The sequence below is a fragment of the Corvus hawaiiensis genome, chromosome 2, assembly GCF_020740725.1.
Source record: "Corvus hawaiiensis isolate bCorHaw1 chromosome 2, bCorHaw1.pri.cur, whole genome shotgun sequence".
NCBI lineage: Eukaryota > Metazoa > Chordata > Aves > Passeriformes > Corvidae > Corvus > Corvus hawaiiensis.
The window spans coordinates 94,651,071-94,668,946 of NC_063214.1; the positions used below are offsets into that span (position 1 = coordinate 94,651,071).

The window sequence follows — 17,876 nt, forward strand, 5'->3', positions numbered from 1 at the left end:
TAAAATGCATTAAAATTTGTATGAAAATTTTTACAAGTAATAGCTTTGTTGTTTTGGGTTGTTTTGTTGTTAGTTTTTTTGTTGCTGTTGTTTTTTTAATTTGGAGGATAATGGTCAGTAATATTAAAAAAAAAAAGAGTTACTGGATAATTCCTATTTCCAATGAAAGATCTTTTTTTAAATTTTTTTTTCCTATAAATAAATTTTCAAGTATTCTGTTAAGTTTTAAACCCATGCTTTGACAGCCTGTGTGAGAGTTGTGGGTGTACATGTGTCCTTTTCAGCTCTAGTATAATTTTCTGTGTTTTTGCTTGGTGATACAGCACAATTTAGTTTTTTAATTGAGAAAAAGCTTGTTGTATTTGTAAATAGATTATAAAAGAGAGTACTTCTTGGTATTTGATGCACTATTAATTCAAGATATCTCTTTGACTCTTATCTTGGTCAAGTTACTTTTTTTGCCAACTTACAGCTTTGTAGTAATATATAATAACTGATGGGAAACCAATTTCAAACATAAAGTGTTTAATACATGATAGAAAAATTAGTTCCGACTTGTTATGATAAAAAAATCTATTAAGATATGTAAATACAGAAATAGGTGAAAATGTACAAATAGTTGGCTTTCTAATTGCTGTGGGGAGAACTAACAGCTTTACTCAGCAGCATTCATTTTTATATTTCCAGCTGCATATTGAGACTTAAAACTGTCTTCTCCAACACTGATACAAGATATTTGAAGAACACCACTTAGTAGAACTCTAGTGCCTTAAAGAGAAAGTAGTTTTCAAAACTCAGTTGTATTGAGACACTTTTGTTGGTTTTGCAGTGTACTCTATAACTTAAAGGTCACTTTTGGAGGAGAGTGTCCATCCTTAATTGTTCTTGATATTTGAATAAGAAGTTATTGGAGGATTCTTAAGGAGTTGTATCTATTATATTTAGTGGTATGATCTTTTTCATTGAGTTCTGAGTTGAGGAATTCTGTTTTGGAAATTTACACTTAGGATTTCTCAAAGCAATAGTTTTCTTGTATTAGAACATTTTTCTGAAAGGGTTTTTGGCTTTTTTTTGTCCTGTGATTTTGATTTGATGTGCAGGTAAGCTGCAAAAAATATTTTTGCTCATCATTTATGTATTAAATGTATGTATTAAAATCAGAGAAGATTTTAGAAAAGGTAGATTGGGAGAATTCAGATGACACTAATTTCACTTGCCGATAGTTTCTCAAAAACTGTCATTTGGTACTAAATAACGTTTTTTGTATACAGAAGATGGAAGAATGGAAAAGACACTAATATCAAATCAAAAGACAGTAATATCAAATCAACTTTAGAAAAAGTCAGGTATCAAATCAACTTAAAATTCCTTTAAAAAAGAAATGCAACTGCATTTAGTCTAAAGTTAAGCTACATATGAGATTTTACAAATTTAGGGAGAAGTCTTGGGAAGGGGGATGCTAGAGAATTTGACTGCATATACCTTTAACGTTTGGTTAATCTTAAGCAGAACGTAATAACTATATGGATAAGCCTGTGGAAATACTCTTTCATCTCTGGAGATTATCAAATGCAGTTAAAATACAAAATGTGGTCACTCATCAGTTTCAGACGAGGATACCAGCTTGCAGGAACGTGGAAAGACTTGTCAAATAAAACTTCGTGAAATTAGGAGGTTGTCTGTTTTGTAAATAGGCTTTTTCTAGTAGTGTGGAGTATTAAACCATAATTAGCAAATGGAATACAAACTTTTACCAGTGGCAAAAAAGTCCCTTTCTATGCAAGTGTTAAACTTGTTTATGCTAGGAACCATTTTTTGTAGAGCTTGTAGCTCTGCAGCCTTGTTTCAGTGCCATCACTGAAGGCAGGAGAGAGAGAGAGAAATCCTTTTAGTTTTAGCAGGAGAAGGCTGGGCAGTTGGGGCATCTGTGCTGTCTGACAGGCAGCCAAGCTTTGGTCCAGGAGTGTGGCCAGCATGGCAGGAGACACATGTAGGGGTGGGGGAACTGGCACTGTCTCAGCATCGGGCCAAAGGAGACTGACCAGAAGGAAATTCCACCACTTCGAGCTTTGAGGTCTGGGGGAGCTCAAGACATTTCCTACTCAAGTCTAAGGAGGATGAGGTGGGAAGGCTGGAAGTGCTGTGGGGAGAGGGAATTGGAGGTGCAAGCTCAAGGACCTTGTCGGTACAATGGAAAGGCTGTCTCAGGGACAAGCTGGTCGTGAAGGGGTGCTTGCACAATGGAAACTTAAGTGACAGGAAGCAAATTCATAGGAAACTGGTCTTCAGCCTGCTGCTCAAAAAACAAGCTATTCTTTAGAGCTGCAGCTGAGCTAGGAAAGGAAGACAGCACAAAGTGATGCGACAGGCACGTTTCTGAGTTTCCCTAGGACTAACTGTGGGACCAGAGGATTACTTTCACTGCAGAGAGGAGGATTTGCAGTGGGTCCCTTCTCTGGAAATGATGTTAACCAGTTGATTCTCCTTCTTTGTCTCAGTAGTATTTCCTAAAAATTATACCTGCTCACATCACTTGGCAATGTATTTATAAGAGTGAAAATGAACTAATTTACTGTAGGTTACTTGTAAATTGTGAATAGTGTTACTTCCTACAAATTGCAGTAGCAAAACAGGCTTTCTGCTGCTTTGCAATATTTCTTTTCCTTCCACACTTTTCCTCTCACTTGAAAGCTATTCTCTTGCTTTAGATTACTCCTTACAACTGTTTTACAAAGGATTATGGCTTCAGGTGAACTGTAACCAACGAGTCAGAATAGGAGGAGCACAGTATTTCATTAGTAGATAGGTTTTCATTAGAACAAAGACAATAAAAAATGCCAAAACTATCACTGCGATGGCAAGTATATTCAACTTTTCTACATGTGACTCCTGAAGTGCTTGAATGTTTTGTTTTCCATTAAATCCTTTATATGGATTTCATTCCATTTGGACATAAGAATAGCAATCCCCTTACGAACAGTAGTAAGTGAACATTTCTGTTCGTAGTGAGTAATGGTAGTGTTTACTCTTCTAGAGATGACTCATGTAGATTGTACTTTTTTTAATGGAGTTGTGGTTTTTGTTATAGATTGTATATACAAAGTTTATAATTGTCCTAACTTTATTCTTGCTTAGCTATGACAAGCCATCCTACTAAACTGTATTTTTAGACTTGTTTCCTAAGGAAATGAAGCTTGCACTAGTCATGCTGTCACAGTCAGCTGTCATAGTCCGTCCATCTGTCCATCCTTGATAACTCAGCCAATTTTAGTCAAACTTGACAGACTGGCAGAGATAAACTAACTAAGTTTTCTCCAAGTCTGTGCCTGGGAGAGTCATTGCTAGTGTCCCTCACTGGAGGAGAAGCCAGAGCAACCCTATCTCTTAGCTCAGTCCAGGTAGGGCTGAAAGGCAGTGGAGCACCAGGCATTGTGCTTGGCTGGCCAGCCCAACAAAAGTAGGGAGGATGGCAGCACCAGGGGAGATGAGTATGCTTTGAAGGCATTTTGGAGATGGGAGCTAGAGATATGAGAAGGACTTGGGGATGTGAAAGCTGTCATACAGTAGGGGGACTTTTTGTGAATGCTGCAGGAGATGGGGGAGGCAGAGGAGGAATAGCTCAGCAGGAGGTATAAGGAGAAAAACAGGAACAGATTTTCTGCATTCTGCTCTTGGAACAACTTGTTTCCTCTTCAGTCATGGACGCAGTTATGAATGTTGCAACCTCACATAAAAAATGATTGTTAGATAATGTGCGTGCCCTTCACTGTGCCTGACTGCAGATGGGTCTCTGTATAGTTTGTTCCTTTGGTCAAACCAACTGGAAAGTCTTTGGTGCACATTGCTGCTGTTGCAAAAGGTTAATCATTACCACGCTGTCAGCCTTAAAAAGTTTGTTCACATGAAATGTTAAGCTTAAACTAAAGAACTCCAGTTGTCTTTATTGATAAAAACTTTATGTTTCTTTTTTTTCTTAAATTTTCCTGCATTTGTAATGACTTGTGTTTAATGGGGAGGATAGGAAGCAACATTTGAAATGTCAGATGCACCATTGGAAGGTTTTTGAAAAAAGAGGGCATTTATGAAACTCCAAATGAAAGAAAGTGCTTGAATGATAACTTTTCCCTAAATATTTAGATACCTTTATCAGATTTCAGTGGGGTTTTTTGAGAAATTTTGGGGTTTTATCTGTTTGTCAACATTTTTTTCCTCTAGATAATTCAGTTTATGGCATTTTCTTCGCACATTACATCCCCGTTTCTCACCGTTATCTCTGTGCTCTGAGTTTCAACTAGTTAGGCCAGCTATTTCATCATCTACTGCTTTTTTTATTAGTTCTTCCGCTGTAATTCCAAGAAGTGTACTGTGTATCTTCATAATGTGCAGAAAGAAGCCTAAATTTTTAATCTGGAAGGTTCAATCTCAGTTGAGGGCTTTATGTAGAGTGAATCTATTGAAATACAGTTGCTTGCTTTCCATGAAGTTACAACAAGTAATTTCCCCCCTTTCTTAACAGAATGACCCTTAAGCTGTGTTTATTTATATCATTGTAATTTAATGCTCATTAGTTCCGAGACATCCTTGTCTTTCTGGTTAAAAATGATCTCTAAACTGATGAAAATTTCCAGTCTTGGCAGAGATCAGACCCTGACCAGCTTCTGATTAGTGCTTGCTTGGACACTCTTTTCCTGTGATTGTCTCCCCTAGTACAATAAGCTGCCCTCCCTCATTTTGCCTGAAAGTGCAGCCACAGGCTCTCGGCTGAAATGATGTAGTTAGGATTACATTAAGATGTAGCAGGTTCCAGCAGGAAACAAGGCACTACTGGGGAAGGTCAGGAAACACTTTAGGATCATCAGAATTTTCTGCCATATTCTGAGACCATAAGGCCATGTATTAATTAATGTATTTAACCCTTCTAGACAGTGATCCCTGCATGGTTATGTGTGCACTGTTAGTCTGTGCTGTACAGATGACTATGTGAAATAAGCATGAAGTTTTGTGCTGAAAAAACAGCTTTGCTGAAGATCCCCATTGTATATGCAAGTACCTATACTTATGTTAAATATATTAAAACACACTCCAGCAGTGGAGTGGCTGGATTGAGTAGGCCTGAATCGTTAAAAACAGAATAGCATACATCTCCTTATTTGAGATTATTAGAAGAAACAAAAAAAAGTACTTTTATTTATTTTCCTTCCATTAAGTATTCCATAATCAGCATGTGTGCTCTGTTGTCTCAACTAAATCTCTCATCTGCCAGCCAGGCTCTAGGAGTATGGAGAAAAGTACAAATCCTCCTCTTTCTGTGGTGGTTTTGCTTTCTGTCCCTTGCATGACATCTTGGGTATTGTTGGGTTGTGCTATACTGAGACGTCATCTTTTGTTTTCAGAACTTTTAATGTCACAAGAGAGGGCTACTTGTTCACATCATTATTTTGTTTATATATAAGCTTAAGCAGGGGTTGCTGCAAAAGTTTGAAAAGTGCACCACGTGTGTTATGCAGTTTTTCTGTATGTAAACAGACATTAGTATGGTTCCTCTAATTAAGAAAAAAAAAGCGATGTGTTCAGTGTTATTGTTGTTTCTTCTGTGTGTTGTATTTCACACTATAATTAAAGCCATGACAGGACATCAGAATTTACAGATTATAGGGAAACATATGCAAATGCTCTTCCTCATCCTCAGGTTTCTGCTGTTACAGTATGTGATGAAATGTAGGTGAAAGAATTGTGGATTTTGGATGGGGGGTTGCAGTTGGAAGGAATTGCAGCTGTACCTGCCTGGGTACTGCCAGAGCAAAGAGAGCAAAACAATCTGCAGAGAAACTATTGCTTTTATTTGCTCATTAATTTTTGTAGATTTTCTTTCACTTTTTGTTTGAGCCAAATTGAAGTCATCTCTAAAATTAAAAGGCATGGTGATTTGGCTGGAATTTAAAGATACATAACAGCAAGCTCAGAAATGTTTCAGTGATTAGCTGTTCTCCTAGTGAGAAATCACTGTGTTTAAGTGTGTTTAAACTCTGGTACTTCTGAGAAGAGAATAGAAGTCATCCTAACACAAATTGCTCCTTACCTAATGGTGCATCAGCTGGATGTTAACAAGAATCTCTTAAAGGTGTTGCTATTTCCTGACTATGTAGTGTTACAGGAGAGATCTTCATTTAGCAGTGTTGTTGAAGTGAGGGTACAGTATGTCACCAAATCCAGTGTTTGCAGTCTGGGGACATGCATTCCAAGTGACCACTTTACATTTCTGTCTTTAACAGGCTTGGGAAAAACCAAGAGAAAGACGAGTGCGAGAGACGCCTCCCCCACTCCCAGCACAGACGCAGAATACCCTTCCAACGGCAGCAGCGCCGACCGGATTTACGATCTTAACATTCCCGCCTACGTGAAATTTGCCTATCTCGCCGAGAGGGAGGATGAGCTGTCCCTCGTTAAAGGGTCCCGAGTGATTGTCATGGAGAAGTGCAGCGACGGCTGGTGGAGAGGTAGCTACAATGGACAGATCGGCTGGTTCCCTTCGAACTATGTGGTAGAGGAGGTTGAGGAGGCAACTGCAGATTCACCCAGCTTTCTCAGCCTAAGGAAAGGTGCTTCCATGAGTAACGGCCAGGGCACCAAAGTACTCCACATTGTTCAGACACTGTACCCATTCAGCTCGGTCACAGAAGAAGAGCTCAATTTTGAAAAAGGGGAAACGATGGAAGTCATTGAAAAGCCAGAAAATGACCCAGAATGGTGGAAATGTAAAAATTCCAGAGGTCAAATCGGTCTTGTTCCTAAAAACTATGTAGTAATCATTAGTGATGGTCCTACCATGAACACTTCCCATCCGCCTCAGATAAGCTACACGGGACCATCTTCTACCGGACGGTTTGCTGGAAGAGAGTGGTATTATGGGAACGTTACCCGGCACCAAGCGGAATGTGCCCTGAACGAAAGGGGAGTGGAAGGAGATTTCCTTGTTAGAGATAGTGAATCTTCGGTAAGTGGTGCTCAGCCCACAGGTTTGTAACCCCCCATGCATGGGTTAGCAAGCACAGCACTTAACAGGGTCCCTGTCTTTTCACCCATAAAGAAGCGAGCAGAGCATCAGCGTTACCAGCCAATACCCTCCCTGCTTGTGCAAATTGATCTGTTAGTGAAATGCAGTGACATTTACACTGAAATTTAACAGCTGTGATCTGTATTATCCAGGGGTTTTTTAACTAATGGACAAGCAGGTAAATATTTCAGGTTTCCATTTGGCTTTTCATGTGTTTCTTATGCAATCCTCAAATTTAAAGCACTAGAAGATAAAATAATTCTAGTTGATTGAATATTTGGTCATTGATTTGATCTTAAAGCTAATTTCAAATAGAATCTTTACATTGGTCAGTTCTGTTCTGCTTTTAATTGAATAATTACATCATTTTTTTATTAGTTAAAATCCCATTTTAATGTATTTTTGATCTACTTAGGTCATTTAGATTGTAATAAGGTAAAGTTATTATTGTATCTAGTTGTTAATAATCTAGTAGTTATAATATACAACAGAAAGGGTCAAGTCAGCAGCTCATATGCCTTGTAAATTGAGCCTTGATGACATCAGAGGGATCTGAGTAATGCTGATTATGGTTTATGTAATTCCAAAAGTTCAGATTTAAAATTCACCTGAAAGGACTTTCATGTATGCTGAGGCCAGAGAATTCATAGTTAAAGCACTAAAATTTAATTATCCCTTGACTGTGATTTTGAAAAGGTGACAGATTTGAATCTTACATCATATGTAACATTGACAAAATTGACAAAGCACGATTTTGTAACAGTCCCAGATATTTTTATCTGAAGACAGTATTGTCTGATTAAATTTCAGGCACCTCTCCTTAATGAATTTGCTCTGCAAAAAACATGATAGCTATCAAACTACCCTTTCTTTGAAGCTCTGTGTAATTGAATTCCTATTTCTGCTTAATTGTAATCACTAAACAAAGGCAAATGCAAATAAACCACAGGAGAACAGGAAAAAAAACAGAGATTAAATAAAAATAAACCAGAGGAAGACAGGAAATAAAATAGGAATTTAGAAATCGTGACTGATTTACAGAGGCTGAGAGGAATCAAGTTTGTTTAGTCAACAGAAGAAAAGACTGAAGTGGGACACATGGTCTTCTGAAATGTAGAAAGCCACTGGAGAATTATGGTAATCATTAAATTACAGTAGTTCCTTTTTTTTTTTTTTTTTTTTTGACATTATTCTTCTGTCAACATGCTTTCTGACAGGGGCATACTGGATGTGGTGGATTCTTGGCATGTCTGTCCCGCAGGTAGAAGCTCACTTTCAGTTCTAGAGGCTACATTGTGATATATCCTGAGACTATAGCTATCAATTTCCTTTCATTTCTTGGGAAAGTGCTAGAAGGAGAGTTCAAAAATTGATACATTACTTAAAATACAAAAATGCTCACCCATTTCTCAGTGCATGACATGTCACAGTGACCACTATGCTATGGCTTGGGTTTTTTGCACTTAAGAGTCTGCCTTTATCTCTGGAGTAAACAAATTGCCTTGACAGAACACAGTAACCTTTTAATGTAATGTGACATCATAACGCTAAATCCTTGTATTCAGAGCAGTTTCAAACTTTTCTGCCTGCACTGTTGCTGGAGAAATCATTGCTTTGGAGTACAAAAAGATTCATTTTGCATGTGGTCTTCAAACTATTTCCAGCACCTAACACTTAGTGAGGTAATAGAAAATTTATTCAGTTCATATCACAGCAAGTTTTTTGCTCACCCACAGGAAAAAAAAAGCGCTGAATTGAGGAACTTACCTTTTTTCCTTCTTTTTGTACTCTTTATCTGGTCTTGCAAACCCTGTACTTGAGACTTTTTTTAGCAATTAGAAAACCGTAGTTATGCATGTAAATGCCTCCTTTTTATTAGTACTACATGAGAGTTCTAGTTTTTATTAGGTTTAAAGAAATAATTTACTGCATCTCAAACTTTCATCTGCCCCAATCCTTATGTATCATTCCATGCTAATGGTGTGTTTATGTATGTGAATTATAAGATGCTGGGGATTGCTAGTTTTTCCCTGAAGTGCCACAGGTGATATAATAAGCGAATGGGCATAATTGATAGCATTGAGAAAAGGATCATAAAATATCTATTTTGAACTTATTATGTATGGAACAAAGAAAGAGTTTAGCAATATCTCATAAATTTCTGACAGTTGCTGTATTTCACGTGTATGACTACAGAGGTTGTTCATGCTGTGGCTGAAAGTCACCAGGAGTGTCTGCACAATCTGAGCAGAAGATCTTGATTAGAGAGAACAGACTGAGCAGAGCCAAGTTGTCAGCTCTCTGGTTTGCTCATCTGACCAGCAGACCAGCACCTCCCTTTACATTGTGGTGTTACCTATTAAAGCTGTGGATGCAGGGGTTATTCCTTTATAGAAAGGCCCATAGATAAAACTGTGACTCATACTGCTAATTCTGTGCCTGATTTTTGACCTGTTTTAGAGTTTTCTGTAGCGTTCCATCACCATAGTTACAAAAATTTGTCTGTATAAAAGTTTTACTTAGATTTCAGTTTTGTTCTTGTTACTGAGCTATGAAAAGCTCTCCTTGGATAGATGAAGGTTTGTATTATTCTGTAGTCACTTGATGAGACTGTAATGTTTTTCCATTTCAGGTGTTAGTAGTTGCAAGATTTTACAATATTTCTCTAGGTTTAATTTACCAGGTGTTTGTCTAACAGCTAGATTCCTTTAGCCAAAAATATTCTGCTCAGAAACACTTAGATCTACAGGATGCTGCCATAGTGGAGAATAACCTGAGATGAACTCCATAAGGTAGCTAGGAGCCTGATTATCTTCATTAATTACGAAATACTATTATTGGAACCATAAACTTGTTTGAACCATTTAAGCCCATAGTTTATGTAACAGGCACAGTTACCTACTGATAACATTTTTGCCAACTCTGTTACAGCTCGGTAATGTCACCTTAGTTTTGGAGATCTAAAAGAACTGGGCATGTGCCTAGTTAGAAATACTGCTTGATTTGTTCTTTCTGTTGCAGGCTGCCAGGTTAATGAAACCTGCTATTTGTCTCATTTAAGTAGCACTCCTGAACAAAAAAATGTAGATTTAACATATGCAGTCTCTGTAGAGTCACTTTTTGGATTGCAGGCTCTTCAGTGGTCAGATTTTTGCTCTCTTTGTGTAGTTCCTAACCCAAGACAAACAGGTCTAGGCTGATACTGGTGGTCTTAGTTGGGTGGGTGATTGTCGTGCTTTGAAGATCTCAGATTTAGAGAAGCAAATTTGGGTGGGAGAGTGTTGTTTTGTTCAGATTCACACCAGGAAACAAGTGTGCTCACTAGTGCTGTAGCTAACAGGAAGCAGTAGTGTGTCACCTCCAGCTTCTGAGCAGAGCCTTTGCTGCAGACACCCTTAAACTTCAAAGGGAGCTTCTGTCAGAACTTGGCGGGCCCCTTGCACTCCTCTGCAGGTGGGTGCGAAACTGGTGATCAGGCAAACACCAGTGCTTCATAGTCCTATAAGGTCTTCTCATGAAGCAGATAAGGTGTTATTTTTCTCAGACTCTGAGAGTCTGAGCTATGCAAATTTTTGGATGATTTCAGGGGCAGTTATTCATTAGGAAGTAATGTCTACCTTCTGCTGGTAGCATCACAGCATTCAAATTACAGTAGCCCATCCTAAACAGAGTTGCAGGGTATAGTTTAAAGATGATACTGATGATTGTAGATGTATTAAAATGATATTGAGGATTGTAGGTGTGACTGGATTTGTCAGTTTTTTGAGATCATATTTAGCTTTTCTGTTGTCTAGAAATAATGACAATAGAGGGAGGGAGTAGAGGTTGAGAATTTGTATGTTTTTTGATGTGCCAATTCTGTAGCATTCAGAGTGTCCTGTGTTTTCCTGGGCTTTTAATCCTGCAGCTGCTGGATAGAAGCAGTGATATGTGGCAGTTGTTTAAAAACTGAACATTGCTCATGTTCTGTGACATGTGGTGATTGATGAGTACAGCAGACATGAGGAGACAGTTTTTCTTTGAAAACAGGAATAAGGAAATATCCTAGTGGTTTATTTTAAATGGAAGAACAGAAATCTTATTAGAGCTATACTTGAAGATTGATGGAACCAATTCATATTTCTAACCTGTGTAATACTGATTTTGGAACATGAACATTACATAGAGAGGAGAATGGTATTTGGTTATATCCAAATGTCTTTCCAGCCTGACCTCAGATCTTTGAGCCATGGCTTGGAGTTTTTTGGCTGGGTGATTGAGTAAGAGGAGAAGTGAGAGAAAACTTGGGTATGGAAGTGGAAGGAGTTGGGGAGCCCCAGGACAGGCTCACTGATGGGAGCTCAAAGGGTCAGGAATAGTTTGAAGAATGAGTGCATGAAAATATCTTTCTTTGAGAAACGGCATTGGCAAATGGAAGTGGATTGAAAGGGAAAAATTGAAATAAGTTACAGGATCAGTAAAAGGCTCTCAGAGGGAGCTGTTTTTCACAACCTTGCCATTAATAAATGATACAACTATCATTTCATTCTCAAATGGAGATTGTAAGAGGAAACTCTCTTTTTCCCATTTCACCTGTTTTTCCTTATATTACTTTATCACTTGTTTTTGTAATAGTTTTCAATTGTTTTGGTTTTTCTTTTTAAGATAGTTCAGTTCCTCACCAAAGAAATAAAATTAAAGATACATCTTCCTACCTTTTGTTTTCCATGTGCTGTGGGCACCAGCTAGCTTATGATCATCTCTACATATAAGCAGGTGTTAAAAGAAAGGAAAACAATTCAAAGTAGTACTACACCTGGACTGTAGATACATTAGAGCTAATATTTAATTTTTTGGTTTAGGGATTGATTTCACTTCAGGTTAGGTTTTTCAGGTCTAGGTCTTTCCAATTATGATGGTGCAGAAATACTCATAGGGTCCCTGCCACAAAGCTATGCTCTGTAACTGTTGCAGCATCATCAACTCTTCAATAACTTAAGGGATTAAAGCTTACTTCTGATATGCCTTTTTTTGGTGTATGTGAGTCTTTTATTCCTGGAAAAGTTAGTGTGTAAACATCCAAATGTAGCAATTAATTTAAGAGGGAGAAGAGAGAAAAATTGGCCAGCAGTTAGAACAAAATAGCTTAAACAGTAAATAAAATAAACAGCCTTGGAGCAAATCCAAGGAGGACAGCAGGGAACCAATTCAAACTGCATTGATCCAGCAGACTTTAAAATGGTAGTGTTAAGAGCAATAGTTTATTTAGATTTTTCTTTAAATAGTATTTTTTAATGAATTTGCATTTTTGGTAGGGCAGGAAGGAACTGAAATAAAACCAAAACCAAGTCCAATTGCTTTTGCTGTTCATTCTTGAATCCTACAGAAGTTACTACTCTGAGACCAATAAAGGGTTTCAGATTTTTGCAACAGCTGTTTGAGCTCTTCCATCTCTTTGCACCGGATGATGACTCTCAAAAGAGTTAGATCAGCCTTTCCGCTTTTCACATTTTATTTTAATTAAATCAGATAATGAAAAGAATAAACTTTGTAATATATTCTGCAGAAAATATGATAACGTCTTCTACTTATGTATCAATCTAACTAGCAGGCTCCACGGTTGTGGAGAATAGACAATAGTTCATGAGAAATGTTCATTCACTAAGGTTATAATTAAAATGGCAGAAAGAGTATTTAATGTATTGTGTGGATCACTTCACAAAGATAGAAGTCTGGCCAGTGTCTGGGTCATAGGACAGTAGGTCAGAGGTCCAGCATCTCTCTGCATGTCATTAGCACATCCTTAATGGTCTAGAAATAATGATTCTCAACAGATAACAAGGAGCTTTGAAAGCTCATAATTTTTACAGGCTAAAAACAACTCTGCTTTGTCAGAAAACATTAAAACTTTTTTGAGAGCAAAATGATTATTTCACTTAAACTTTCGCCATAACATTGTTTCCTGTTCCTAAAACAAATCTGTTTAGTTCAGATTATGAACTTCCCATTTTTAAGTTCTTCTGTTTTAATTGAGGGCCTTCTGGTTAGTGGTTTTTGTTTGGTGTAGGCATCACCCATGGAAGCAGCAGAACTTAGCAAGATTTGATATTGTTTTTTGAATCCTAACCAGCTAATCTGTACTTGCTGCCTCAGTCTGTCCTTGGTGAGACCCTACAGACCTGCCTGTGTTCAGGGCCCAGCAATCAGCACACTGCCCAGAGCCCATGCCCTAAATTTCTCCTCTGTGAGCCCAAGGTCCCAAAGCTTCTGCAGAGCTTCGTTTGTGCAGGCCTGTGCTTTGTTACTGTTCCATGGCTGCAGCTTGGAACTGTGGAGATACCACTGGAACCAGGTCCCAGGCTTGTGTGGCTGTGGCTGCTGGAGGGTTTGTCCACGCTGCATTCAGAGCCTTAACCACACCAAAGTGTTTGTACAGCCAGGTTAGCTTTAACCCAGTGGGGTAAGTGCTGAAAAGAAGTCAGTCTCAGTGTCACTGAGTTCTGTGCGGCCTTCTTTGTGATGCTCCTGAGGCAGGGGCTTAGTATCAGAGAGAGCTGGCTTAAAATAGCAGTTTTCATGCTTGGAGTTAGGGATGGATGACAAGGCACAAAATGTATCTTGGGTGGAGCATTGGAAATACCAAAGATATGTTCTTATGCACATTTCTTTCCATCACTTTCTCCCACCCTTCCCAGTCCCCTCCTGGCAGTCACAGAGAGTGTTCCATGTATTTTGAGCCAGTGGCTGCTCAATGCCAGAGGAAGCCTTCCTGATGGAGCCTGTACTGACCCGGTCAAGGCCCGGTGACACTGGACTGTAGATGGAACAAGTAATTATCCTGTTGGTGTTACATAAAATAATTTTTGAAGAAGTGATGCCTGTTGATCTGGAATGTAGTGGCTTCAAGTAGAAGAGGGTTGGGCCAGGGGTGTGGGGAGGTTGCTGCTGCCTTTAGCACTACAAAAAGGGAAGAGCTGCTGCCCAAAGCCAAGCTGTGAGTCTGAGGAGTTGGACCAGAGCCAGATCAACAGGCATGGCAGGAGCTTTGTTTGCTGTGGGCAGGGTGCATGGAGTCAGAGGGAAGGCAGAGAAAGCATTAGTGCTAAAACAGGTGAGTGGGAAATGCAAGAGATGAGATTTTGGGATAGGCAGGACATGAGGGATGTGTGGGTAGAGACACACTTTATTTCAGGAATAAAGACAGCCTGTCTGAGAAAATGCTGTCCTCCAGCTTATTTGGACATGAGTATGCACTCAGTGTGTATTTGACCCCTCGCAAATGCAGTGTAGAGGACTCTTAGGGTGTGGTTTCATGACCTGAAGTCTGGTGACAGCAGTAACATGTGAGGGCTCCTGACCCCTCCACTTGGTCCTCTGCTATGCTCAGGGTTGTTCCTAAGGCAGGGCTGTTAACCAGCTGGTGGGTTTTGTTTAACCTGGACAAGCTCAGGTTTGCAGTGCTGGCCCAGCCAAAGCAGCATGGTGGGAAAGGACCAAGGGACACACAGTAAGGTTGTGTCAAAAGCCTGGCACGTGCCTTCAGCAGTTTGTGCTTGAAGCCATGCCTTCAGTGGGCTGAGACCTTGCAGCAGGACCTCCAGACGAGCACCAGGCATTACTTAACTCCATTAAGTGCTTGTTACAGACTCCAGTGTGTGCTTTTTATTATTCATTTTCCTGCTGGCTGGTGACACCTACCTCCATACAGCTGCCACAGGGCAAACCCATGCTCCCATCTGTCACATCCCACTCCTACATGGAAGGGAGCATCCAAGATTCATCAAAGAATGGCAAAAACCAGAAGGGTCCAAAAGAAGTTCATGGAGTTTTATTAGCAAACTACTTGGCATAGAAATTCATGTTTTGCCCCCATTCTCTAATAGTGAGAGGAATAATAAAAGAAAAGAGGGAAGAAAGTGAAAGATCATATTGCAGAGGAAAAGAGATCCACAGTCCTGGATCCAGGATCAATCCAGCCAACAGGGTATCGAGGGCCTGGGGGACACATCCAAGGCGTTTTGGGGCTACCTTCTTATAGGTAAGTTTTCCCCTCCCTGGGATTAGGTTTCTTGCTTGTCATGTAAATGAATTGGCATGTGTAGTCTTCTGGACTTCATGAAAATGGGGGGAGCTTTGAGGGCCTTTTGGTGGTCTTGATCCCCCTCTACTGGACTTGCCTGCTCCTTGACCCCATTCCCATGCCTGCACTGTTTTATGTTGTGTGGTCTTCATGGACCAGAACAGGAAAATTGGTCCCAGAAAGGTGCTGCCTTACCTCTGCATATCCCCCCTTTCCAGCCACATCCTTTTCTAGCTTGCCTGCTTGAATGGTCGTCCGTGCTTGAGGCATAGCAGCACATTAAATCCTTATTGCCCAGGCTTCTGCACCATCTCTGTGGCCAGCTAGCAGAAGTAGGTGGCTGGAGACAGTTCAGCTGGAAGCAAGGGATATTGTATCCTTTCTACCCTCCTGTGGTGGCTTGTGGTGAAGAAAGTGGAATGGTCTTATTCTGGCTGTTCGGATGACAGCACTCCCTTGTTAAAGCAACTGATGGCCAGGATGAAGAGATTTATCATTAGAAATTGTTACATCCTGAATAACTTAATTAGTGCATAAATTCTGTCTTTTGTGGGTGGTGGTGTGATGGTGAGATTTGTCCTGTGTTTTTCTTCTATAGCTTTATCTTTTTTTACAAAGAAAGTGTACTCAATGGGAGAAATTATTCCCCATACATGTGATAATGAAGATAAAAGGTGCATGTGTTTTTGTCTTTTGCAATGCAAAGCAAGAACGGCCCTCTAGTGGTCACGATATGGGGAATTTTCATCTTGCACAAGCAGTATTGCAGTCACTGTTTTCTCCAGGGCACTCTAGTGAGGAAGACATGCATGATAAAAAATTTTCCCTTCTCCTTGACATTCTTGTGCTTCTAGATTGAGTAACTAAGATAATATTTGCAATTTAGTCATGTAATTGGCAACTTCAGACTGTGCATCTGGGGAGCTTTTACTTAACTGACTTAACTGCACACTTTAATAACGATGGCAATTATTTATTGAATAATAGGCTATTGGGTTTCTTAAGTAGCTAAAGCACTGAGCTGTGGAACAAAGACTTATGTAAATTACTGTCAACTATATGACACAGTTTGTTCCTGAAACCAAAAATTATGCCTTCATTTTGTTCACTTTTATGTAATTTTCTTTTTCTTTTTGAATTCTTCTCAACAGCCCAGTGACTTCTCAGTATCTCTAAAGGCATCGGGGAAGAACAAACATTTCAAGGTGCAGCTCGTGGACAATGTCTATTGTATTGGGCAGCGACGCTTTAATACTATGGATGAGTTGGTGGAACACTACAAAAAGGCTCCCATCTTCACCAGTGAACACGGGGAAAAGCTATATCTTGTGAAAGCACTTCAGTGACATTGAAGATGGACTTGGCCACCTGGGCCTCTTATAACTTACAAGCCTTAGGTCCTAAATTCACTTTTATAGAGCAGAGCAATATCTGAAGCAGGCTTAAGGAATAGGCTCTTTCTAAAGTGTTTGCTCTGTCAGTTGCTGTTTGTCCTTTCTTTTTGTTTGCATCTTTTTGTGTTCCAGTTTTGTTAACCTCTGACCACCTCTCTTCAGGTTGAGAGTTTCCCTTGGGTGGCCATGGCGAGCACTCACCTTCCCGGCAGAGTTCAAAACGCCCCTCTCCTGTGTACGTTTACATAGTTAGCTCAGATCAAGAGGGGCGTTTTCAATTCGAACCAGTGTTAATCTGTTCAGACTGCTCATGCAGGCAGAACTCTCCGTTCAGAGACATCGGGCACAGTTTGAATGCACTGAAGCTGCAGCTGCTTGAGTGAGAGAGAGTAGACATAACAGTTGTGGCTGTGAGTTCTGTAGCTATATCGCTTACCGAGTAGGATAATACAAAATCTCCTAGTTCCTAGAAGCACTCTTTACACTGTACTCTGCTATTACATTGCCTCTCTGACTCTTTGTAAAGAGTACACTAATTCAAAACATTTTGTAATAGTACTTCTTAAACTACTATGATAAGATTGTAGTAAAAGAAAACTAGTGTATTTTGGTCTGTAATTGCAACAAAGAGAAATTTTATTTGAAAGTTGATTACTAGAGAAAGAATAATTGAATTGTAAAGGCTGAATGTTTTGGTAATCTACAACCAAATGTGCCATCCACATAATGCTTTTTCCTCTTGCCCTTCTGCTTGTTTGAATTAAATGATTATGTATTTAATTCTCAAAGTAATATGTATCTGTAGCTGATTGTTGACACTAATACAGAAGATTAATAAAAACTGATCTTGGGACAGGGTGGGGCGGGCTACCAACACTATATATATATTTGCTTTACAGAAGGAAATCTTCGGGTTTTACAGAGGATGGTGTGGTTGGTAGGAAGAGACACACAGAATGTTTATGAAGAAAATGCATTTTTCTCTTTTCTTTACATTTAAACTCCTTTATGGTTTAAATATACAGTCTTTAGATGGCACATTCCTGAGATTGAAGAAGGGATCATGAGATCTCAAAATCTTGCATACTCAGTTTTTTGGATATTGTAATAAAAAAGGTATTATGTCATGATGGAGTACTGGATTTATCCTTGGGTGGTAGTCCTGGTGTTACTTTAGCAAGGTGAAATAGGGTGAATAATGAATTTGTTTGTCTTGGAATTTGTGTGGCTTAAAAACAAATCATCTGCAACTGCAGAGGACAGTTTTGATATGAGGCAGTGTCTAATGAGCTCTGTGTTTCTTGTTTCTGTGATAATTAAGTCCATTCAAAGCTTTAATGAAAACTGCAAGATGGACCTGTTTCCTGGT

The 17,876-nt window shown here is 39.3% G+C and overlaps 1 protein-coding gene across 2 annotated transcripts in view; it reads left to right on the forward strand.

The window, feature by feature from the left end:
- The window catches only part of NCK2 (NCK adaptor protein 2), an 86,444-nt gene extending 68,810 nt beyond the window's left edge, over nucleotides 1–17,634 (forward strand). For both annotated transcript variants that reach the window (XM_048326629.1, XM_048326640.1), the window contains 2 exons: nucleotides 6,273–6,994; nucleotides 16,265–17,634. In XM_048326629.1, the coding sequence (XP_048182586.1) occupies nucleotides 6,273–6,994; nucleotides 16,265–16,459 (917 nt within the window). In that variant the 3' untranslated portion in view covers nucleotides 16,460–17,634. The remainder of the gene's footprint in view (nucleotides 1–6,272; nucleotides 6,995–16,264) is intronic.
- The last annotated feature ends 242 nt before the right edge of the window (nucleotides 17,635–17,876 follow it).